General features: G+C 34.8%; 1 protein-coding gene across 6 annotated transcripts in view; it reads left to right on the forward strand.

The window, feature by feature from the left end:
* The window catches only part of RTKN2 (rhotekin 2), a 75,363-nt gene that overhangs the window by 25,643 nt on the left and 22,942 nt on the right, over positions 1–26,778 (forward strand). For all 6 annotated transcript variants that reach the window (XM_059170151.1, XM_059170153.1, XM_059170148.1 and 3 more), the window contains 3 exons: positions 394–511; positions 2,902–3,096; positions 15,222–15,316. In XM_059170151.1, coding sequence (XP_059026134.1) covers positions 394–511; positions 2,902–3,096; positions 15,222–15,316 — 408 coding nt within the window. The remainder of the gene's footprint in view (positions 1–393; positions 512–2,901; positions 3,097–15,221; positions 15,317–26,778) is intronic.

The raw sequence follows: 26,778 nt of genomic DNA on the forward strand, positions 1-26,778 counted from the left end.
ATGCCTGCCCCTAACGTCTTATAATAGAAAACTTCTTGAATAGACTTGGAAACCAGAATGGCAGAGGTAATAGTATATATATAATAATAAGTTGGCAATTAATAAAAACCTAAAGAGTTTCTAGGAATAAAATTTATTAATATGGTGCTTGCTGTAAGCTGCTGAGAGGTCTGTATTTTCAGCTTTATTTTTCGATACTCCTTAGTTTAATTGCTTTGTTCTGGTTGGAAAAGGTGTTAACAGAGCAGGCCCTATAAAAAGTTAACGATTACAGTGTAACATACATGAAAATGAGACTCTATGAACAAATATTTGTGCTAACTTGTCATTTCCAAGTAGATTTTAACATGGTATAGGCATGATTCATCTCATGGAGCACTCTTTTTTCCCTAGGATCACAGCAGTACGCCATTTTCTGTTTGTTCAAAATGGGAGCTGAAGTTTTTGATACTGACATGGTGATTGTGGATAAAACTATCACAGATCTATGTTTTGAAAATGTAACTATATTGTAAGTATGTTTAAGTCTCCAGAGAATAAGAACAGTTTAAATTCTACCTTTAAAGGAATGCAAAATTATTAGGTGTTTAGATTATTTTTGAAGCATTAAGATCTTTAAATGTTTAAATTGATTTTGAAAATTACTTTATTCAGAAGCAGCCCATTTGAAATTTTTCAATGTAAATTAAAATGAAATCATATAATGTTAGTAGTAAATATTTGACTCATTGGATATGATAAATTTTTATTCATTTTTGTGAACATGTACAGTTTCATTATTAACCAAACTATGAATACAATGAAATCTCATAACATTATTTTATATTGAGTGAATTTGGGCATAAAACAGTTCTTACATCTCATATAGGATATTTAGTTAGAGAAATGCTAAAATAGTTATAACTTTATTTATAAGATAGTCCTGAAATATGTACCATAGGGAAAACACTTGGGTAAAATTTCGACACGTTCTTTTTCTTACATTGTACTTCTTTCAAGTACTCCCAAACAGTAAAATATGGGGTGATCCTTAGGGCTGTTTTTATTGCCCCTGCTCTTTTATAGGCTCATTTTGTTGTGGTCATAATACAGAAGGAACTCCTCAGGTAGCCATAGAAATCATTTTCAACTAACATAAGTTTTTCCTGGCCTCTTCTGGAGTTTCTACTAGCCTAAATCAGTGTGTGATTTGTATTTCTTTGAGGGTTTCAAAAACACTGTCTTTGTATCTAAATATTAATAGCTACTTAACTATTAAAATAAAACTGAATATACATGGTTTTTGCCATTTTCAGCTGTGGAGCTAAACAGTTGAGATTGGAGAGTAGTTTTGCCACTCACATTAACATTAGAAAAAACTATTGCAGACCATGTTTTGTGGCTTCTGTCTAGTATCCCATAAATAATTGTGTAGCACAGAAAAATAAAATGCATTGTTCTGAGTTATTAGCCATTGTTCAGGCATTCTTACAAATTATTGAACCACAGGAATTTATTTAGGATCCTCAAAATATCACCAAATGCTTACTTACATAATTGAAACTAAAAGAGTAATTTTCCTTGCTTATCTAACTACCTTTATCTCCATAACCAACTTTCCCTAGTGCATTTTTTTCTACCAAAACTGTCCTGTTAATGGGCTCTTTTCTTCACATCACTTTGCTATTGCTTGTTTTTACCACAAAGACAAAAATCATAATTTTTTTCATTGAGAGAGCAATGCAAGTTACTTGGGAAGATACCACATGATTTATAATTTTTAAAAAATTCTGTAAATATTTTAAATAGTTCCAAAAATAGCTGATGACAAATGTTCTAAATGTTGTTTTAAAAATGTGCTTTTGTTAAGATTGTTTTTAATAAGTATTCAATATTTATGAATCTCTGGTTTTTCTCTAAATATTGACATTTGTTAGTCATTACCAGGAGTCCTTTATGTTTAAAGGTTGCCAAGTAAACTATAAAAATATCTGGGAGGTATTTCTTCGATGTATCCAAAGTATAGATTGGCCATTTAAAATCTCTGAGACTGATGGATCTTCCATCTAAGGCAACATCTGCTGATGGAACTTTCTTGTGGTTTTAAGTAAATTTTATTATTAGTAACACCACCACAAGCTTTTATAGTAAAGGTAGTTCATTGTGTCTGAAAAAGGGCAAAGCAAGCTTAGCATTTGCTAAAAGGGCAGAGTTTTTGCTTATGGGTGTAATAGTGTATTCAGTATCTTTTATGCAAGGTTAAGAATATTACCAAGGTCTCACTCTCCCTCAAGGAGTTCTTGCCTTATAGTATATAGATCTTTGTATTGTTTCTTGCTTGTGTGTTTTTTTCCTCTAGATAACCAAACAGTGCAGCGTTATTTTAAAGTTATTGGGTACAAGATGGGGTGGAGAAGACATGGCAGTTGGTGATCAGACAGTGGCTCTTTATGAAAAAGAAATGAACACTAAAGGTTTCAACAGAGAAAACCTTTTCTGTTCTCTTTCCTTCTTCAGTTTTTAAGTCTTTTCCTTTTGGAGGAATAGTTATTTTAGGAAATCACACATATTATACAAATACCTTCCAAGAAGGTATAACTGAAGACGTCACATCAGGAAAATAGCTCTGGCTACAAGAAGACCAGGGCATATTATTGTTTTTCTTTAGGACTGTGCCTGTATATTTGGATCGCATTGTGTTAACTTGGCCCTACTTAGAAGCTGGTTAGCTCTGGAAGTTGCAGCCACTCTCTCAGGTCATTTAGATACTAAATAAATACAGGGGGTTCTGTCTCATTAACATTTTAACATAAATTGTGTTTCAAATTGTGATTTTTAAATGTTATGAAAACACTAAAGGATGTTTCAATTTTATTTTCTAGTGAGTTAAGTTTCTAATGTTATGAATGCTCTTGATTTTAGTAATAAAGCAGGGCCAGACTTTCAGATAAAAGTGGAGGTTTACAGCTGCTGTACAGAAGAATCTTCTATAACCAACACACCAAAAAAACTAGCTAAGAAACTGAAGACATCTATAAGTAAAGCTACAGGGAAGAAAATAAATTTGGTGCTTCAAGAAGATCATGAAACATGCTCATCTTATAGTTCTCCTATTTTGTAAGTTTTTTACTACAGCATTTATAGTGACAGAGTATTACTATGTATTTGTGACATTTTAAAGTATTGTATGTGGAGTGTAAGTTTCATTTTAAGTTGAAAAAAACATCCTGAAGCAGAAACAAAACTGAAATTTACCCAGTTGAGGTATCCTTAATATCTTTACTTTGAAAGTAGGAAGTTGGGGGACAGCATGTTTTAGGGATTTGAATTCCAATTCCTACCACAAAGCTGAAACGTTTTTCTTTAAAAGGGACTGTTTGTCAAAGTGTTTGCTGCCTGTCAATCTACCAACTGGTTTTCTGTATTTGTCATACGTTATTCTTACAGATTTTAAAAAATATTTTATTTCTGTATAACAAAGCTTCACTACCATTGTCATGTACAAAAAAATAAGCCCTTAATATCAGCTGATACCGGGATGCCTGGGTGGCTCAGTTGGTTAAGCGTCTGCCTTTTGCTCAGGTCATGATCCCAGCGTCCTGGGATCGAGTCCCACATCGGGCTCCTTGCTCAGCAGGGAGCCTGCTTTCCCTCTGCCTCTGCTGCCACTCAGCCTGCCTCTGCTCGCTCTCTCTCTCTCTCTGGCAAATACATAAATAAATAAATAATCTTAAAAAAAATATATCAGCTGATATCCAGTCTGTATTCCAAGTGCCCCAATTATAAAAATGTCCTCTTGTAATTTGTTTGTGCAAATTAGGATCCAATAAGGTCTACAATGTTGCATTTAAGTGAGTCTTTTAAGTTTCTTTTAATCTTTAATGATTTCCTGCCTACTTTTTTCTTGCCATTGTTTATTGAAGAAATCAGATCTTGTAGAATTTCCCATATTTTGAATTTAGCTAATTGCATCTTATCTTTTTAAACATCTTTTTCTATCCTCTGTGCTTCCTTACAATTGATTGGTAGATCTAGAAGACTGATTTGACTCAGGTCCTTTTTTGGGCAGTAATACTTCACATTGACTATAGGTACTTCATACTGTCTCCCATTGGGAGGCCTTTTTCCACTTACAGTTATATTAAAATTGATCAGTGGGTTCAGGTGTTGCCAGCCCAATTCATCCATTATGAAGTTCCCTGTCATGTTTTATCTAATGGTTTTAGCAGCTATTACTGATAATTATTTCATTAGAGATTATAATTTGGTGACTTTCTAAATTGGTCATGCACTTTTTAAAAAACTCTGAATTTTCTTAAAGAAGATGTTTCCTTCATGAACTGTGGTTATAAATGGAAAAAATTGATGGAGGAAAGAGAGAAAAAAAATGCTAGATTCTTTTATTTACCCAATTTTAGAATTATGAGTTGTTATTCTATCAACCATGGAGGTAATCAATGTTCTCTTTTATTTGAAGTCTTGAATTTTTGTATATGTTTGTGTTTCAATCTGTTACAGTTATTATTCTCTTTGAAGCCAAGTTGTCCTAACTTTGATCAGGGGGAAACTTTTCAGCTGACTCCTGCAGCTTTTGACATAACCTAATCTCTGATAGCTTCTTTGCTTTCTGACACAAGATGTTCCACATTCATCTTGAATTTTTCTGCCCAAACTTGGAGTCACCATTTCTTCAAGGAGCCCTGGTTTCTCTCAGATACTTTTTTTATACATTGCATTTGTTACTGCACAAATAGTTTTGTTTATGTGTCTTGGGAAAACTGTCGATTAGTCTACATTCTTAGAATTTCTTTGCATGTTCTGGTAGAGTTGGCTCTTCAACATGTCAATAACTTCACTATGATTACAAAAAGCAAAATAGCTCAGGTCTATAGACCCTGGAAATGTTAATCATCACAACATAGTTATATAACTCTTTTCATGTCAGATACTTACATATGGATAATGTCTTGGGATTCTAGTATTGTAGCTTTCAGTCTCTTTCAGTCGAGGCCTATGCTGAAATTAGCATCATGACTGAGTGTACAGTAGCATAAGCAGATGAATTTCATGAAGCAATACTTAGCCCTATCTATTTATAATACAGTCATCAGATTTTTAATTCTATTTTTAGTTTTTAAAATTACAGTTCATGAGTTATAAGTTGATGTCACAATCTGTTGGTTCTGTTGGATCCAAATAGGGTTTTTCTTCCCCCATTTTCCTCTGAAAAATAAGTTATAGAAAATGTTAAGTCTTTCCTCATATAAATCTCATTGAAAAGTGAGTAAGGAACCCTTTAATTTTTTTCCTTTATCTTCTTAAAGCTTTTCTTGATTAAGATATATCAAGAATTTTCTATTGAGTTCAGTAGTTTTTAAAAATTTTTTAGACAGCAAAATTTATTTTGCTTTATTCAAAACAATGCTAGGACCCCTGATATCCTGGAGAAGTTACATTATTCCTTGGATCTCAGTTTTCTCATATGAAAGGTAAGGATTCTTAGACACAATCATTTATTAGGAGCCTCCTTAGAGACATTTCTAAGGTTTCATACACCTTAAAGCTTGTTTAAGGAAAAAAAAAATGGTGGGGGTGGGGAGTGGGACTCAAGCCTCATTATAAAACCTCGATGTTTGGCAGTGAATACTTAATGTTTTATCCTGTCTGACCCAGGGCAGATTAATTTACATATAATATATTAGCTTCGAGAGTACAACATAGTGATTCAATTTTGTATACACTGAGAAATGATCAGTTCAGTAAGTCTAGTTACTGCTTAGAAACTGGCTCACCATTCCAAATTAAAGATTTGTTTTCTTGTGATGGGAACTTTTAAGATTTACACTCTTAGCAGCTTTCAAATATTTAATACAATGTGATTGACTGTAATCATCATGCTATAAATTACATCCTCATGACTTACTTATTCTATAACTATAAGTTTGTACCTATGGACTCTGTTCACCTATTTTGCCAAGCTCCCAACACACCTCTCCTCTGCAAGGCACCAGTCTGTTCTCTATACTTATTAGTTTTGTTTTATTTGGTTTTTTGTTTTTTAATTCCACATATGAGTAAAATCATATGGTATTTGTCTTTTTCTGTCTGACTTATTTCACTTAGCGTAATATCCTCAAGGTCCATTCATGGTGATGCAAAAAGCAAGACTTCATTCTTTTTTATGGCTGAGTATAAAAATATAATACATCTTTATCTAATTCATCCATTGGTGGGTACTTAGGTTGTTTCCATATCTTTGTTATTATAAATAATGCTATAGTAAACATAGAGATGCATACATCTTTTTGAATTAGTGTTTTCATTTTCTTTGGATAAATAAACTAAAAAGCTTTTGCACAGTGAAGGAAACCATCAACAAAATGAACAGGCAGCCTAGTGAATGAAATGAGATATTTTCAAATCATATATCTGTTAAGGGGTTAATATCCATATATATAAAGAACTCTTAGAACTTAATAGCAGAAAAAAAAATCTAATTAGAATATAGGCAGAGGATCTGAATAGACATTAATCCAAAAAAGACACAGATGGCCAACAGAAACATGAAAAGATGGTCAACATCAAAAATCATCAGGGAAATGTAAATCAAATCACAGTAAGATATTACCTCATACCTTTTACAATGATTGTTATCAAAAGAATTAAGAAATGCTGAACATGTGGAGAAAGGGGAAACCCTTGTGCACTGTTGCTGGGAATGTAAATTGGTGCAACCACTATGGAAAACAGTATGGAGTTTCCTCAAAATTAAATGAAAAAAATAAAAATACAGTGGAAATTTAATAATTGTAGTTCGTCCCATTGTTGCTACTTTTACTGTTCTGAGACTAGGTTTTCCTTAACTTTTTCAAACCCATGCTGAAGCATTACAATTTAAAAAGAATGTAGGATTATAAAATATAGACATATTTTAAAATTTAAAGCCATTATTTCTAATTTCATAGAAGATAATCTAAATGATGTTAGAACTTGCATTTAACCTGTATTCCTCTTTGAAGCCTGGAGGAATTTTTGAGCATAATATTGTTGGTATTAAGTTCCTTATTTTTTTTTCTAAAGATTTTTTTAGATTTTACTTATTTATTTGAGGGAGAGAAAGATAACATTAGTGGGGTTTGGGGAGAGGGCCAAAGGGAGAAGCAGTCCCCACTGAGCAGGGAGCCTGATGTGGGGCTCCATCCTAGGACCCTGGCATCTTGACTTGAGCCAAAGTCAGTTGCTTAACCAACTGAGCCACCCACGCACCCCAGTATTAATTCTTTTAAATAACAACTGACATATTTGTCTTGAAGTGTTCATTCTATTTAGATTTGTTATTCTACTTGGTTTATACCTGAATCCAAACACGAATTTTCTTTATGAATGTTCCCCATGCAACTTTTATGGCATTTGCTTATTTATACCAATTAAATTTGGTCAAAGGAAAAGTAAAATCTTTTACATTTCACTGAATCATGTTCTGCCAGTACCTGTATTCTGCTGAGCTTCAGGTGTGAATCTGGCATACACTAGGTTAAATTCATAGACTGGGATGACTCTTAACTAGCAATTCCTTAACTGACTGCTTCAGCACCTTGATAGGAGTTTGAGAAAAGTACTAGTGATCAGAATGCATAAGGGGATCAGTTTTGTTTCTTTAATAGTGATTTAGTTCAATGAGAAGATTCCCAGTACAGCTTTTAATTTTTAACCAAAATGCACATAAAAGATCAGATTTGGGCTATATATATCTTCTCTAGTAACATGGCATGTGATCAAATATAGCTGTTCTTTCTGACAAAAGAGTGCTTTTTTTTAGACTACCATTTAAAGTAGTCATTTTTTTTTCCATAACATTTTGGACCAACTTCTCCCCCCAGTGTTATAACAATTGGCTTATTTGATTAAAAAATGTAGCTGATTAAACTTTTGGGAACTCAATATTAGGGTTGGCTAAAAGGAATGAGTGTAATGTTTTAGTAAGAAAATGTTATCCTGACAAGAATGTTTTAAAAGTGAGATCATTGTTAGTTTTGGAAATATTGGCATTGTAATTAGTCATGGTTTAAAAATGAAGTAACTTGAAATATCATCATAAAGTATTGTTTGATCCAAAAGAAGACAGTGAACATTTTTGGTAATTTTTAGCATGTTCCCTGATGTGATTCATTTATTCATTTTTATTTGTGGAATTTCACTTACTGAAATTCCTTTGTCCAGATTTTCCCAGTGTTTCTAATAGCTGAGTTCACTATTTTATGGTCATTGAGAACTATTTATTTAGTACATTATTCATCACTATGTAAATATACATCATTTTAAACAATCATTTCAAGAAAACTGGTAAAATTGAGAATGATTATTTGACAAAATGTATATTAATTTTTTTAAAAATAAGCCACTATACTGCATTTTAAATTAGATTGTAGTTATAAGACAAGTATCTTAATACTTGTCTAGAATAAATGGATTATTTATGATTTGAGGAACAATGAAGTTACTGTTTTGGTTGTGTGAAAGATGATGCAGAGTTCAAATGTAACTAAGGAGCTCCTCAGCCTTTGGGTACAATTCCATTATCCATTCATTTAATCATCTTAGAAAGGATTATTCAGCAGTTATATCATATGGCACATTAGATTCCAAAGTTCATAAGTCACGCTCCCTGAACTCAAAATTGTTGCAGTGGTAAAATACGGTCCCTTATATCTGTTTTAACAGAAAAGGTATCATAATTTTAAACTATTTCTTAATGAAGTATAAAGGTAGTAAGTATAGCGGGGCCCTCTTTCCAGTATACTACTTGCCTAGCAGAGGCAAGTCAATTATATTCTCTGAACTTCAGTTTCTTCTTCTGAAAACATGGATGAAACTATCTGCTCTGCTTACTTTAAGTAGTCATTGTGAATCTTTAAAAAGATATTGCTTGTCAAATGCCTTAAACTGTACATATGTGGTATAATAATGCTTTGCCTTTCTCTGATTTTTATGGGAGATTTCCATCATACTGCTTTGCCACACTTTTTATTTGATTACAAAAATAATCAAATAGAATCAAGAAGAGAAAAAGAGTTATTCCTACTTCATTCTAAGTCAAATTTTTTTTATATATTGACCATTATTTTTTCAGGTTTTTAAATATCTAGCTTTGGGAGATAGGTATAAATAATTATCTACACATTCAGCTTTTTTTCTACAGTTATTATAGAGTCTTCACATAATTATGTTAATGACCACATTATCATTCGGCTCTATCATAGTTTATTTACTTACTTTTTTGTTAATCATAGCTTATTTAATCATCCTTAGAAGTTATTAATAACTTTCTTCAGCTTGTTATTATCAGATGCATCACTTATTGAAAATAAAGGCAAATATGCTCCGTGTTTACCTAAAAGTAGCTGAGGAAGAGATGCCTTAGTCACAATTGTTTCTTAAGGCCTGAGAAAAAATTCAAATATACACCTCATTCATCACATGATTTTAGCCTGTTCCGTTATACGGGAGTTGCTTTCTGAACATGCCACCTCCCCAGTGCGCTTGGTGTAAAGGCACAGCTTATAACCAGCTGCTTTCTGTGCACACTAATGGCAGTATTTTATATTATACTATGTATTGAATTGATGCTATTCCTGAAGTGAAGAATACGCAAATGTTTTTAGTAGTTACTAAGAATAAATTACCGTGTCATTCCGAAAAATAAAAAGTATCTTTATTCTCTTTCTCTCCCTTTCCCGGCCTCCCACTATTTCAGGTATTTTTCTTGATGGACTTAAAAAGACATGTAGTCTATTCATCTAATACTTTGACCTCTCAGTTTCATGACCCCCCATCTCCAGTGATTTTGTCCTTCTGCCTATTCCAGTCCTCCACTCTATAGTTGTGCCCTAGACCTTGTGACAAATAATTGCACACCCTCTACCATCTTGTTAGCTGGTATCCCTCTATCCACTGCCTCACACATTTCCAGCTTGCTCCCTTTAGCATTCTGACTCGAATTTAGATTTGACTCCATGATTAACCACTTTATTCTTTCCTAGCCTTTTTCTTGTTGTCATACTTACCTTGGAAAAACTCCAGCCTTGGTTAAATCCTCCTTTGTGCTCCTCTGCACCTGCACTCATGAGAAATAGATGAGGAAGCTGGAGATAAAGAGTCACAGTTACTGGTCTCCCTTTAGACACATGATCACTAACCTTAAGTAAGTTCTCAGTATGACAGCAATCCCACTGAGTTTCCATAGCCTTCCAATTTGCCTCTCTTCAGGGAAGGTATTTCACATCATATTACTGTCTCTTCTAAAAACTCCGATTTCCCCCTCTTCTCTACTCCTTATTCAAAGCTGATGACTTTGTTTCACCTATCACTGATCCTACTAAAGCAATCAGGAGAGAACTTACATATCTTCATCAGCCAAATCTATAAGCCTGTCCACATCTGTATGTTTATTTGCTGCTTTCTTTTCTTGGGAACTCTGTCCCATCTAACGCCACCTTCTTGTACACTGGATCCCATCTTCTGCATGACTTAGAAGCAAGCTCCTGTGCATATCCCCTACACCCCATCATCAATTTTTTTTTATTGTCGTTTTTTAACTGCATCATTGCTACCAACACAAAGCATGCTGAAATAACTCCCATCTGTACTGCCCCATTTGAGAGCTACCCTTTGTAGAAAAGTTTTCTGTATTCCTTACCTCTACTTCCTCTCCTCTTACTCTCTCCTTGGACCATTTCTGTTAACTTCCCTTCTAGGATCCACCTCCCTGGTTTTCCCACTACCTCTGACTATTTCTCACCTGCCTCCTTTGTTCATTGCTCTTCAACTTGATCTCTAATGATGAAGTGTGTCTCATTTTTCAGTCCTTGGACTTCACTTAACTTTCTAACTTTAATTAAATTTCATTTATACACTGGTAACTCCCAAATTTAATTCTTCTATACTTTTTCTTCTCTTAACTCCAGATATTGTCCAGCTGCCTACCTTACAACCTATCTAGATATCTAGAACAATTTTAAATTTGACTTGTCCACAACTAAATTCATATTTCCCAATTTCCCATATCTATTCTTCTGTCAGCCTCACTGCAGTGTAATAAGTATTCCATTTTTCTGGTTGCTTAGGCCAAAAACCTTGGAGTTGTTTTCAGGCCTTTTTTTTTTTTCCCACCTCCCATGTCCACATTGGGTCAACTTCAAGAATATATCAAGAATCTTGTTTCTTCTCCCTAGCTTACCGTAAAGCTACCACTCTATTCCAGGTCTGCATCAGCTCTTTGACCTGCAGTCATCTAGTCATCTAGTCATCAACTAGAAACTTTCTAGTTGATGTCCATTTTCACTCTTACCCCCGGTGGTCTGTTCTGCACATGGCAGCCAGAGGAATTGTTTAAAAATACAAGTTACATCATAGCGCATGCCTCTGCTTCAACCTACCATTTGTTCCCATCTCACTCACAAGAAAATCTGTTGTCCTTAGTATGCCTCACAAAGCACTGCCATGTGCAGGGTCTGCCTCTTACTTACATTTGGGACATCTCTCCGTCTCCTACATCATACTCTAGCCACATCGGGCTTGTGGTTTGTCACACACACCTAGCATCTCTCTCTCGCATCACTTCCCTGCTTGTTGACAATCACCTGTTCCTGAAGATAATACACTGCCCTGAAATGCAGAAGATTAGGGAGCCTAATCTTCTTTATTTTACGTGTGAAAAGTTACAATGTAGTTCTGTAAAACTTATATATCAGGGACAAATTATCGTGTTGAGATAATACTTAACATATTAGGCCCTCATCACCAGACCGTGGTTATTAGTAGGCCCTTTGTATGTAATCATATTTGCTCTTCCATTGTAATTGCTATGCTCAGTTGCTTTGAATTTTTTCTCCACAATTTTCATTAATACTTTCTCAACTTTTTTGCGGGGTGGGGGGGACTCATTGTATAACACTAGGGAAAAGTAAGAGCTAACTATAGAAACCCAGGCTAAGTGAGTAATAGCAGAGACTGGCCCACATTGAGTATGAGGCTGGTGCCTATTAGCTCTTGCAACAGTGGAGATTTTCTGGTGCTTAGTAAACTTTCCAGAAGTCTGCATAGAACTCTGATAGTATACCAGTTGTATTCAGGCTGTAGCTTGAAATTTAGTCATACATCACTTTGTTAAAAATATTTTGTTGAGTTTTGGAGACAGAAACATAAATTTCCCTACATAAACATTGATAAAAGTCACTGGGTATTGAGAGATATCTCTAGTCTATGGTAGTTATATATTAAAAGGCAAGATAAATCAGAGCATCATGCTGTACTTACACAGTAAAGTATTTCCATTATTTCTCAATACTCCCTTGGAGAACAGGTGTTCTCCAAGGGAGTAACATTCTGTGGAGTATGCATTGCACAGTTACTATATGTATACATACTTTTCTTTGTAGTAGAGATTCTAGTAAAGATTTAGTATGAGACAAAGGAGGTTTATGAAACACATCACTTGGCACAATTAATAAAAATTCCCATCAAACTTTTCCTTGTCTGTCTTCTCTGTCTATATTCCTGTCACATTTTAACATGCTTAAAACAATGTTCAAACATCTGATGTTTTGAATGCTGAGGTTTTACTAATTTGGAAAATAAATAAAACCAAGAAAAATTCTTGAAATCAAGATTACTAGCTCAGAAAATAGAATTATTATTACTATTATTATTTTTAAAGATTTTATTTATTTATTTGACAGATCACAAGTAGGCAGAGACACAGGCAGAGCCAGAGGAGGAAGCAAGGCTCCCCGCTGAGCAGAGAGCCCGACGCAGGGCTTGATCCCAGGACACTGGGATCATAACCTGAGCTGAAGGCAGAGGCTTTAACCCACTGAGCCACCCAGGCGTCCCAGAAAATAGAATTATTATTGAATGAAAGTTCACTTTTTAATCACCACAGAGTACCAGGATATGAAATTTAACCTCAGAATTTTTAGATACTTTGGCAAGAGTGCTATTTTAACACAAGTAGCATAAAGGGGATTATCATGAAAAAAATGGAATTAGTAATGAAGTCCTCCATTTTTCCATATGATGAATGTGAAAACTCCAAATCTTTGAAGTTGGTAAACCAGAAGAAGATTCATTCTTACTCCCAGGAAGTAATTATGAATCAGATCCCATCACTATCTTCTTATTAACTTTCTCCAATGACTTCATTATGCTTGGAATCAAATCCACTCTTTCTCCAAGGTTTCCAGCAAAGTTCGAGGACCTAATTCCTGCCTTTATCTCTGACCTTGTGTCCTAAGGTGGTGTTTCCCACTTGCTCCCTATACTCCAGCCACACTGCTCTACTTTCAGCCTTCTCTGCTTGGAATGTCTTCCCACATTCTTTGCTTGATTCCATCTTCTTATGAGAGCGTCACCATTACCCCTTAGATAGTCCTTTCCTGTTTCTCCTGCTTAACAGGTCCTCAGTTTTCTTATCCCCTTTGCTTCATAGAAAAGGTTGCATTATAACTTACAAATACCACTATTTAATTTATCACTCTGCTTACCTTTTCTCTCTCCCCCTTACATCAGAATATAATACTGAGTCTTGTTTACCAAAGTGCCCATCACCTTGCATAGAACTTGGCATATGTTAGGTGTTCTGTTAATATTTTTGAATGAATGGAGACCATTCAGAGAAACATCTATGAGTTAAGGCAAATAACTTGCAGATTTTCTTAAGATAAAATAGCATAAAGAGATAAACATACGAGGTTGATAATTCATTTATATTTATAATCTGTCATCTACAACATCTAAATGTGGTTTTTCTTCATTTTTAAATTATGGTTAAATATATAAAATTTATGATTGTAACCATTTTTAAGTGTATAGTTCAGTGCCATTTAATACATTCACAGTATTGTGCAACTATCTTCATCACCCATCCCCAGAACGGTTTTATCTTTACAAACTGAAATTCTATGCCCAATAAAAAATAACATCCTGCTACCCTGCCACGCAACCATTGGCAACCTTCAACTCGACTTTTTGTTTCTACGAATTAGACTACTCCACGGACTTTACACATGGAATCAAGCAGTATTTGTCCTTTCGTAATTGGTTTATTTCACTTAGTGTAAGGTCTTGAAGGTTAATTTGTATTGTAGTCTGTGTCAGAATTTCCTTCCCTTTTAAGGCTGAAGAATACTCTATTGTATGTATATACCACATTTTATTTATCCTTTCATCCTTTGAATGGACAGTTGACCTTCTTCTGCTGTTTGGCTCTTGTGCGTTGTGAGTAATGCTGCTATTCATACAGGTGTACACATATCCCTTTGAGTCACTACTTTAAATTCTTTGGGGTATATATCCAGAAGTGGAATTGCTGAATCATATGGTAATTCTATTTCTAATTTTTTATTTTTATTTATTTGTTTATTTTTATTTTTTTTTTAAGATTTTATTTATTTATTTGACAGAGATCACAAGTAGACAGAGAGGCAGACAGAGAAAGAGGAGGAAGCAGGCTCCCTGCTGAGCAGAGAGCCCGATGCGGGGGCTCGATCCCAAGACTCTGGGATCATGACCTGAGCCGAAGGCAGAAGCTTTAACCCACTGAGCCACCCAGGCACCCTTATTTCTAATTTTTTGAGGAACCACTGTACATTTTCCATAGTGACTGCAACATTTTACTTTCTCATTAGCAATGCACAGTGTTACAAATTTGTCCCCAGTCTAGCCAACACTTATTTTCTGTTGTTTTTTTCTTTAATTAATAAAAGCCATCCTAATGGATGTGAAGTGGTGTAATTGTATTTTTTTATTTTAAGTTAAAATATTTATTTATTTGAGAGAGAGAGAAAGAGCACATGTGCGCCCATGAAGTGGGGAGAGGAGAGGGAGAGCCATAGAGAGAATCTCAGGCAGACTTTATGCTGAACACAGAGCTGGATGTGGGGCGCAATCTAACAATCCTGATAATGACCTGAGCTGAGGCTGGGAGTCACACGTTCAACTGACTGAGCCACCCAGGAGCCCCATTCGTGGTTTTGATTTGCATTTTCCTAATGATTCATGATCTTGAGCATTTTTCATGTTTTTATTGGCCATCTTTGTATCTTCTTTGGAGAAATGTCTATTCAAGACCTTAGCCTGTTTTTTAATCAGGTTGTTTATTTTCTGTTATTGAACATCTAAATGTTTTATGAGGTAGGAAATATACGAAAATACTCAAAGTATGTCTTATTTTTCCCTATTACTAGTGCTGCAAAGTATAATTTGCTAGCTCATACTACTTTGACCTTGGAAAGTGCTGAGGATAGCTTCAAGACCCATAATCTGTCTATTAATGGAAATGGTGAGTACCGTCTATATTTTACTTATTACATATGTTATGTTAATAGGTAATGTGAAGAAAGTAATAATTTCTAATTTAAATATGCTCCTCTGAAGCGGATGTTGGCTTAAATAATATAGGCATGCGTTCTTTCTATCCTGTTCCCCAAAATGAGAAAAAAAAATTTTCCTTTTTCCATTCCATTTTCCAGAGATTTGTTTGTGAGGCTAACTTAGTGAGGACAGAAAGGTTTTCTGTATTCTGAATTTTTGTCTTTGACTTGAAATTGATTACTTTACCACCCCTCTAGTTGGCAAAGACCTGTTTTATTTTTAAAGTTGAAATTGAGGAAGCCAAACCTCCTATTGGTAGAAACAGAGGATGTAAGAGTGTATATGTATATATATATACACACACTATATTGCTTATAGTATTTCATTGTATTGTTGTATCGCTATTATTTATCTTTTATTCAATTATTTTTAATCTGAACCCTTTTCTTTCTGGATGATACTGGTAGTTGTAGTTTATCCAAAAAAAATAATATAACAAGTTGAAGAAGGGAGCTAAGTAATTAGAAAGGTTTGTAAAATTTAACATGAGCATTCTCCATTTTCCCAGATTATGTTACTTATGAGAAAAAATACAGAGTGGTGATAGCAGAGTAGTTTAGAAATATAATTTGGGTCATTTATTCTTGTCCATTTTCTGAAGCAGAATACATAAAATTTTGTATAACCTTACTTTGTACTTATGGTTATAAAGATGGGTGGCTCCACACTGATGAAATAGATGATTTTACAAAAATATTTTTAAAGTTTTGCTCTAAAAATTACATTAAAAGTACAGAAAAGTTCTTAAAATATGAATGTACAATGTAACAAATAATTTTGAGATGAATATATGCATAACTACCTTCATGTCAAGAAAGAACATTGTCAATATTACTTCTCAATTATTCTAGGTATAAATGGGTCCCAGTTTTTATGGTATTCACTTTCATGCGTTTATTTTTGGTTTTACCACCTATGTGTGCTTCTCTAAATAATTTTTTCTGGTTTGAACTTTATATGGATAAAATCACATTATGTCTCCTTAGCAACTTGGTTTTTGTTCATTCCGTATATGCAGTATATACTATATATATACTATACTGCTTATAGTATTTCATTGTATGGTTGTATCGCTATTATTTATCTTTTATTCAATTATTTTTAATAGTTATAAGGTTCTTTGGTTCTTTTGAGATTCATTAGGGAACATGGGTGTCTGAGTCAGTTAAGCATCCAACTCTTGATTTTGGCTCAGGTCATGATCTCAGCGTTGTGAGATGGAGCCCTGTGTTGGCCTCCTTGCTGAGCATGGAGCCTACTTAAAAGTCTCTCTCTCCATTCCTCCAAACACTTGGACATGTGCATGCTCTCTCTCTCATGTGCATGTTCTGTCTCTCTCTCTCTCTCAAAAAAATAAATAAATAAATAAAATAAAACATAAAATAAAAATTTGAGTTTCATAAGTATTAACTTCTTAATGATAGCTTTATTGAATTTCCTCAGCATCTATAGTGATATCCCTTCTTTCTATTTGATACTGGCTTTTTGTACATTCTCTTGTCTTTTTATTATCATTCTTGCAGTAGTTTTGTTAGTGTTTTTATTCAGTGATCTGTTCTATATATTCCAATTATTTGTTAGAAATAATTATTATAGTCTATATACTCTATATATTACTATGAGAGATGTGATAAAATCTGCTGTGATTGTAGAGTTTTCTAGTTCTCACAGTTACAGCTATTTTTTATTATTTGAGCCTTTGCTATTTGATACACACAATGTTTTTTTAAGAGGGTGCCACACTGGAGCCCAACATCAGGCTTGAACTCACAACTCTGAGGTCAAGACCTGAGCTGAAATCAAGAATTGGACACTTAACCAACTGAGCCACCCACGAGCTGCTGATAAACAATTTTCTTCCACTCTTTTACCTCCATTTTACCTTAAACTGTACTTATTTTTATATTGTAGACATGCCTCGTCAAAGAGGATTATATACTGGATTTTAGTGGGGGTTTTTTTGAGTTTTTTTTTAATTTTTAATTTTTTATATACATGTATTTTTATCCCCAGGTGTACAGGTCTGTGAATCAGCACTCACCAAAGCACATACCCTCCCCAATGTTGGATTTTAGTTTTTATCCAGTTTGACAATATTTGTGTTTTTAATGGAACATTTAGTCATTTTACATTTGATATCAAAAAGTTCATAAGCTATATTATATGATATTAAATATTTGGGCTTAAATCTACCATCATATCCTGTGTTTGCTATTGATCTTGCATGTGTTTTTCTGTTCTTTGTTGCCTTTTCAAGGATTGATAATTTTATCATTTTCACTTTTTCCTTGTTCAAAGTAAAGTTATAATTCTTTTTCTCATCTTTAAGAAATTACTGCTAGAAATGTCATTAATCATACCTATTAAAGCCTGAAATTAAAAGATAGTTTTACTCTTTTCTTAGACAATGCAGGGACTTTCAAACAGTTAAACTCCATTTCTCTGACCTGTGTACTATTGTTATATAATTCTATTTAATTTTTAAATTTCACAAAATGTCTTATACATTTTACATTTATTTAGATTTATCCATAAATTTCTGTGTATCATTTGTACCTTATATCTCACATGTGATAATCACTTTCCTTATGTTCAAAGTATAAGCCTTAAAATTTCTTTTAGTGTGTTCCACTGGTATCATACTTTTTTGTTCTTGTGTTTGTCTGAAGATGACTCTATTTTGCTTCATTCTTGAAAGGCATCTTTTACAAGATATAGGATTTTGGCAGTTTCAATTTTTTTTCTTTTTGAATATTAAAGATATAATTGTACTGTCTTCTGGCTTCTTTTACTAGCTGGTGAAGATCATTTGTCAGTGTGTTCCTTCTGGGAAGGCACTTTATTTTCTCTTTGTCGTTGGTTTTCTGAAGTTTCATTATGATGTAGGTATGGAATTTAATTTCATTTATGCTGCTTTCGGAACTCCTTTAACTTCTTTTTTTTTTTTAATTTATTTTTTAATTTTTTATTTCTCATCAGCGTAACAGTATTCCTTGTTTTTGCACCACACCCAGTGGTCCATGCAATCCGTGCCCTCTCCAATCAATACCCACCACCTCCTTCCCCCAACCTCCCACCCCTCACCCCTTCAAAACCCTCAGATTGTTTTTCAGATTCCATAGTCTCTCATGGTTCACCTCCCCTTCCAATTTCCCTCAACTTCCTTCTTCTCTCCATCTCCCCTTGTCCTCCATGTTATTTGTTATGCTCCCCAAATAAGTGAAACCATATGATAATTGACTGTCTCTGCTTGACTTATTTCACTCAGCATAATCTCTTCCAGTCCCATCCATGGTGCTACAAAAGTTGGGTATTCATCCTTTCTGATGGAGGCATAATACTCCATAGTGTATATGGACCACATCTTCCTTATCCATTCATCTGTTGAAGGGCATCTTGGTTCTTTCCATAGTTTGGTGACCGTGGCCATTGCTGCTATAAACACTGGGGGTACAGATGGCCCTTCTTTTCACTACATCTGTATCTTTGGGTAAATACCCAGTAGTGCAATTGCAGGATCATAGGGAAGCTCTATTTTTAATTTCTTGAGGAACCTCCACTCCAAAGTGGCTGCACCATCTTGCATTCCCACCAACAGTGTAATAGGGTTCCCCTTTCTCCACATCCTCTCCAATACATGTTGTTTCCTGTCTTGCTAATTTTGGCCATTCTAACTGGTGTAAGGTGGTATCTCCCTGATGGCTAGTGATGTTGAACATTTTTTCATGTGTCTGATAGCCATTTGTATGTCTTCATTGGAGAAGTGTCTGTTCATATCTTCTGCCCATTTTTTGATGAGATTGTCTGTTTTGTGTGTGTTGAGTTTGAGGAGTTCTTTATAGATCCTGGATATCAACCTTTTGACTGTAGTGTCATCTGCAAATATCTTCTCCCAAAATACAGAAAGGGAAATTAAAGAATCGATTCCATTTACTATAGCACCAAGAACCATAAGATACCTGGGAATAAACCTAACCAAAGAGGCAAAGGATCTGTACTCAAGGAACTACAGAACACTCATGAAAGAAATTGAAGAAGACACAAAAAAGGTGGAAGACCATTCCATGATCTTGGATCGGAAGAATAAACATTGTTAAAATGTCTATACTGTCTAGAGCAATCTATACTTTTAATGCCATTCTGATCAAAATTCCACCAGTATTTTTCAAAGAGCTAGAGCAAATAATCCTAAAATTTGTGTGGAATCAGAAGAGACCCCGATAACTAAGGAAATGTTGAAAAACAAAAACAACGTTACCTGATTTCAAGCTTTACTACAAAGCTGTGATCACCAAGACAGCATGGTACTGGCATAAAAACAGACCCATAGACCAGTGGAACAGAGTAGAGAGCCCAGATATGGACCCTCAACTCTATGGTCAAATAATCTTCGACAAAACAGGAAAAAATATACAGTGGAAAAAAAGACAGTCTTTTCAATAAATGGTTCTGGGAAAACTGGACAGCTATATGTAGAAGAATGAAACTCGACCATTCTCTTACACCGTACACAAAGATAAACTTGAAATGGATAAAAGACCTCAACACGAAACAGGAATCCATCAGAATCCTAGAGGAGAGCATAGGCAGTAACCTCTTCGATATCAGCCACAGCAACTTCTTTCAAGATATGTCTCCAAAGGCAAAGGAAACAAAAACAAAAATGAACTTTTGGGACTTCATCAAGATCAAAAGCTTCTGCACAGCAAAGGAAACAGTCAACAAAATAAAGAGGCAACTCCTTTAACTTCTTAAAATTACTGATTGGTGTCTTCGTTAGTTCTGGACAAAAATCTCACTTTTCTATTCAGAGAGCCTCTGTTCCATTCTATTGCTTTTCTCCTAGCATTCCTGTTAAACCTGTCCATCTTTCTGGCTTTATCATCTATGTTTCTTACTCTTTGTGATGTATTTTTCGTCTTTTAGTCTGTCTTTAATGCTTTTCTGGGTTGTTTTATGAACTATCTTCTATTTCCCTTATTCTCTCTGCAGCTCTGTCTGATCTGCAGTTAAACCTATATACCAAGAGTTCTTCATTTCTGTTCTTATATTTCCCAGCTCTAGAAGTTTCTTTTTGACTTTTTCAGGTTTGCTTGGGAACTTTGTATTTCTTGCATGCATTGTCAGTATTATTGTTTAGGTTTTTAGTGAATAGCCTGTTTTATAGTCTATGACTAATAATTCAGACATATAATGTTTTTCTGGGTCTATTTCTGTTGTCTTTTTCTACTGGTTCTCATGATGTCTCAATTCCTTGAATGTCTTCATGCACTTGTCATTATAATCTAAAGTTTACATACAGGAATAAATTGATGCTTAATGTTTCTGTTTGCTTCTGGCAGGCACCTGGGGGAACTATTAGTCTAGGCCCGCTTTATCCAAAGATCATGTCTGAGTTTCTCTGAACCCGTCCTATCCCCCACTTCTAGGCATTGAGAATCCTGAGCTTGGATTATTTCTTGTTCACCACTACCATTGGTGATTCCTTCAGGATATGAGCCTAGCATGGGGAGGATCTCCCATTAACTACTTACATTGTTCAGTCCCTAGAATTTGATTTCTGTTCTGCTTCCTTATCTTGCAGGATCATTAAATCATAAATTCAGATTTGCTGGGATTGGCAAATGCTCTCAAGACAAACACAGCTTCTGTGCTCACTTAACTCACTCGTTCTCATTTATCATATTTGTACTGGTAACTTCTTATGGTCTTGTTACCTCTTTGTTGCTCTGGGAAAATTTTTTGAGATATTTGATTCAGCATTTTCAGTACTTTTTAGTGGTAACTTCTTATGGTCTTGTTATCATATTTGTACTGGTAACTTCTTATGGTCTTGTTACCTCTTTGTTGCTCTGGGAAAATTTTTTGAGATATTTGATTTAGCATTTTCAGTACTTTTTAGTGGGAAGATTGATCTGAACAATCTAGCCTCTCATCACCCAAACCTTGAAGTCTGTAATAGTATAAGCATTATCAATTTTATCAGAAAATCTGGCAAATGGAGTTTATCATTTCATTTGTGTCAGTTCTCTAGAATTATCAATATTGCCATCATATGATGAGGGTCTATTATGCAGCAGACACTGTTCTGTGAAATATTATTCAGCCTTAAAAAGGAATAAAATTCTGCAGTATGTGGCAACATGAATGCACCTTGAGGACATCATGCTAACTGAAATAGTCACAGAAGGACAGATACTGCCTGATTCCACTTAGATGTGGTAGCTAAAATAGAGTCAAAGAAGCAGGAGTAGAATGGTAGCTACCAGGGGCAAGAAGGAGTTGCTAATTAACGGGTATAAAATTTCAGGTATGCAAGATGGATAAGCCCTAGAGATCTGCTGTACAATGTTCTACTGCCTATTGTTAAAAGTACTGTATTGTGCACTAGAAATCTGGTTAGAAGATAGATCTCCTGTTAGGTGTTCTTATCACAACAAAATGTAAATAAATAAACACTTCACATCAGTTTTCATTCCTACTATCTGTGAGATGTATCTATCAAAAAACATTACAATGAAATGATTTATAGTCTGGACTGTGGAGCCTTCAGCCTTGGACTCTTATTCTAGTCCTACCACTGGCTAGCTCTGTGACCTTCACAAGTTCCTCATTTTACTGTCATTTACATTTTATAGATAGGTGACTTGCAGCATAGAGAACATAACATGCTATATCATATAGCTAGCAAGTGAATGAGCCAGAGTTTAAATAATCCAGGACAGGCTGTGCTCTTCTTGTTCTGCTTTCTGGTCAGGGATGATGACTGCTAAAGCACCTACAGACTCAAAACACTGTGATGTGTGAATAATGGAATTGATATGAAAAGCTCCATTCTTTCAACCAAATCATCTGAAAAGTTGTGGAAAGGAATACAATTCATAAAGGAAGCATTAATTTAGCAGTGATTCCTCAGTTGCCTTCAGTGTTCTGTAAGATATTACTAGATTCTTATTTAATAAAATGCTCATAAGGCAGATCAGCATGGGAACTGTGCAGCATGGCTCTGTTTTAGAGAAACACAATCCAGACCAACACATTAAAGACTGTGAGAAGACTTATGCTTAAAATAACAACACCCAAAAACTGTTGACTTTGAAACTTGGGGGCTCCACAGAAAAAAATTTTAAGAAATAGTAACCTCTATGCCTCTTTATGTAATATATATGTATATTCTTAGGAGTGTGTGTAAATTAAAATTTTGGAAATCAGTCATTATTTGAAAAAGAAGAAATATTGTAACTTAAAGGAAACAATTTTATCCAGAAAAAAGCCATCCTCAAATTTATTCATTACTTTAAATCTATGTTAATACAATGGGTTTTCCTAAATAAGGTTATGTCAGTGTCTATAAAATCAAGTGGAAATACGAGATTTTTAAAAGTTTATAACTCAGTTTTATTATTCTTGATCATTGAAAGGAAAAGCTAAAATGATATCTTTATCATCAAGAAATTTTTATGCTTTTTATAAAACAATGAAACCACATTGTGAAGATTGACTCACACGGAACTGAGATGTTATCTGGATTCTTTCCCTTGCCTGTGTTTTGTTTTTGTTGTTGCTGTCATTTTTAAACACCATTTTGTTCCCCATTTGAAACTACAAATGAATTAGATAAAATCTTTAAATAGTGAAAAGTCAAATTGCTTTTTCACTTCCTGTTTCATCTTGTTCTAATGCCGCCTTGGTTAGAAAAGAAGAATTAAGTAATTTGATTAGATATGTTGCACAAGGATGGAGCAGCTCTGAAAATGGATAGGGTGTGGTTTTGAGAGTGAGACTGCCCTGGATTTGAAATTACGAGAAGCAGCTACTGTGTGACAGACATAATGATAGATGCCATTTAAACTTTATCTAACTTGGTTTTCACAATAACCCTCCTACCTAAGAAGGTAGTATTTTTAAAAATGAAGACTTGATACTCAGCTAAGTGAAGTGACTAGCCTAGATGCCATATTTCTTTTCAGAAGTCAGGAGAAGCAGCTGTGACTTTGCTTCATTCCACAGGGGTCCTGAACTGTAAAGAAACCTAGGTTAGAAGGGACAGGTGATTGCGATGTGGTAAGAGGTCTGTAGAAAAAGGAATTTTACACCCAGTATCCCTTTTTAAGGACTGCATTCAGGAAAGAACTTTTTCTCTGCATGCTATGAAACCTAACCTTATTTTACCAGAGAAGCCCATTGTTACATGTGGTATTTAGGTTCCAGACACATTATTGATTGGATAAATTCTAAGAACTCATCTGAAAAACTAATCATCATTTACGATTCTATTTTTTTGGAAAGTACATCCTAACTTAAATACAACAAGCTTACCGATATTTGGAACATAAGGCATTCATAAATCTGGGATTGCTATATAAAGAAATTTACTTTCAAACTTTAAATTCACAAATCACAAAGTTGATTTCAGATGTATTACTCAGATGCCTGCTTATATACAATTTTTATTTCATTTCCTGCCTATTTTAAGAAGGGAGATGCTCACATATTTATTTATTTATGCCTGTGTTTTGGAATCATTGTCTTTGTTGTATTTATGCATTTATTTCTCCCAGGTCAAACCCTTTATTTCTGAATGATAGCAGCTTTACCAAGATATTAATAAAAAAAGATTTTAATAGTGCCAGGTAATTTGTTGTGCTCTATTCTATAGTAGAATTATGAACAAGCAGGTTGTTAAAAACTTTTTTGTTTTACTTTGTATACTTCATTTAGGCTGGTCTTTTTCATGTAACTGATGTGCCAAACCTTGGCATGGCATCTATATATTATATAATAGTATTTTTACCTAAAAAGTTTTATTTCCCAGAGTTAAGACTTTTGGGTCAGTAATAGTGAGAGCCATTGGCTAACCATTTTATAGTCATTACCAACAGGGATGCAGTAAAAACTTTGAAAATCATTTTTGTGTGGTTAAGGGTGGGCAAAGGGTCATATATTGAGTTTTTATTTATGCCCTAACACACAGAATTATGTAAATGTGAAGGTTCAATGCCTACCTCACACTACATTGAAAGTAATATCTTAATGTTCTTTGAACTTTTTTAAACAATTGCAAACTTACAGAAAGTTACAAGTCAAATGTCAAGATCTTCCCCCTCAAAATACATGAAAGCAAGTTGTTTACATGGTTCTCCATTACCCTAAATATATTAATATGTATTTCCTACTAACAGGACATCGACTACATCACTACCACTTACCAAGTCAGGAAATGAATATTACTACATTACAACCATTTAATCCTGAGACCCTATTAAAATGTTGCTTATTGTCCCAATAATGTCTTTCATGACAAAAGGATCCAGTGCAGACCCATCCAAATCATACATTACATTTAATTATCATGCTTCTTTCAGTTTCTTTTAAACTGGACCAGTTTTTCGGTCTTTTTTTTTTTTTTTCATTTATAACCTTGACATTTTTAAACATCATGGTCAGTTATTTTGTAGAAGGTCCTTAAATTTGGGTTTGTCTGATGTTTTCTTGAGATTTAGGATATACATCTTTGGCAGAAATTGATGCTAAGTTCTCATTGCATTCTGTCAAATGGCATATAATTTGATTATGATTTTCACTTTGAACATTTGATTAGTGTGGTGTCTACCCACCATCTCTACTGTAAAAATTTGCAATTAATACCTATTTTGTGAGGAAGAGGGGAGTGTCTTGAAACTCTGTAAGTGTATTTCTTATTGGCCTTTCAGTTTACTCGTTGATTTATTTACTCATTTATTTATTTATATCAGTATGGACTCATGTTTTCCTATTTTATTCTGTTGATATTGTTTATTATAAGGTTCAGATTGTCTCCAGTTTGGCCAATGGGAGCACATTCAAGATGGGTTCTGATGTTTTTTTGATAGTATTCTCATCATTCATTGAGTAGTTCTTGCTTTATGGTGTAACAAGATATTTCAGGCTCATCAGGTACTTTCTGAGCCCCAACCTTGGAACCACTTATTTCTCCAAGGAATGCCGGTTCTTTTGTAAAGGAAATAATATTTAGAAGACATAGTCTGTGCTCTAGGTCCACTCATTGGTATTAGAGCACTACTGTTGCTTTCCCCAGGCCCTCTCAGTGGACATAGCTACTCTTATGTGCATATGGTGTCTTATATTTTTTAATCTGTATGTTGGAAACCATGAGTCCACACCAGTGCCTCCAGTTCTAATCCCAACAGTGCAGAGTTCATTCTACACATTTTTAAACTCCTCTTTCTGACAGAGAGAAAATGGTGTTCTATTTCCTTTAATGCATTTTCCTTGATCAGTCTTCCTGAAAGCAACCATTCTATCTCCTCTGTATGGATGCTGTCTTCTCCTTGCTTGAGCTCTGACTCCTCATTCTAGGTTGTCCCTTGCCCCATGTGGACATTCCTTACCTTGCTGAGGCTTATACAGCCTACATAGGCCTGTTCTTCCTCAAGATTTAAGTTCCCATGCCTGGCTGTCCTTTCCTAAGCCCCATGTGGACACCCCCCCTCAGCCTGCCTGTGCTCTGACACCCCATGCCCTGTGCCTCTTCTCAGATGTCCTTCTCACTGCGCTCTGCCACACTGTTCTGGGTCACTGAATTATGGATTATGTCCTCACTGCTCTCAAACTCTGACTCCCATGGCTGAATCATCTGCCAAATGTGTAAACTCTCCTTATCCTTTGGATTCTGATACCTCACACTGGGCAGCCACACCATGTAGATGCTCCTCATTCTGCTTGGGCCTTGACCCCCCACCCCAGGCAACACCTGAGGAGAGATTGTCCCAGGTCATCTACCTTCCTCAGCCCATTCGGGCTCTGACACCTCGTGCCTGGCAGCTCTCCTACTCGCCCTCATCCTGCCTGGCTGTCCCCTTGCTCTGGCACACTGCAGCTCCTCCCACAGCCCCAGGCACAGATGCCCATCTTTGTGGGCTCCACCTAATGTTCAGTAAGGGAAGGGGAAGAAGAGCCAAAAGGCTTATTAATTATTATCATGAAATTGTGTTCTGAAATGTTTTATTTAGAGGATCACTTTGCTAGCTAATATAATGAAAATCAGAGCAAAAAGTAGAATTTGATGTACAAAAATCATTTTATTAGATTTTTTTTTGTATAAGGTAAGTTTACTTATATGCCCTGAACTATCTCCATCGATTAAATACTTTAAGATCAAATGAGAGATCAAGAAACTAAAAGTTCTATGTCTATTCTAGGTGAAAGCATTTATAAACTGTCAGTTTAATATTATCCTGTCTACTTTCTCATATTTGATTTTGTCATGAACTATGGCACTGGTATTTGAGTAGGATGAACCTTTACATATGTTCTTACGTAAAGCAAAAAAAAAAAAAAATTGCAAAAAGAAAAAAAAATGTATAATGA

Source organism: Mustela lutreola, chromosome 4, assembly GCF_030435805.1.
Source record: "Mustela lutreola isolate mMusLut2 chromosome 4, mMusLut2.pri, whole genome shotgun sequence".
NCBI lineage: Eukaryota > Metazoa > Chordata > Mammalia > Carnivora > Mustelidae > Mustela > Mustela lutreola.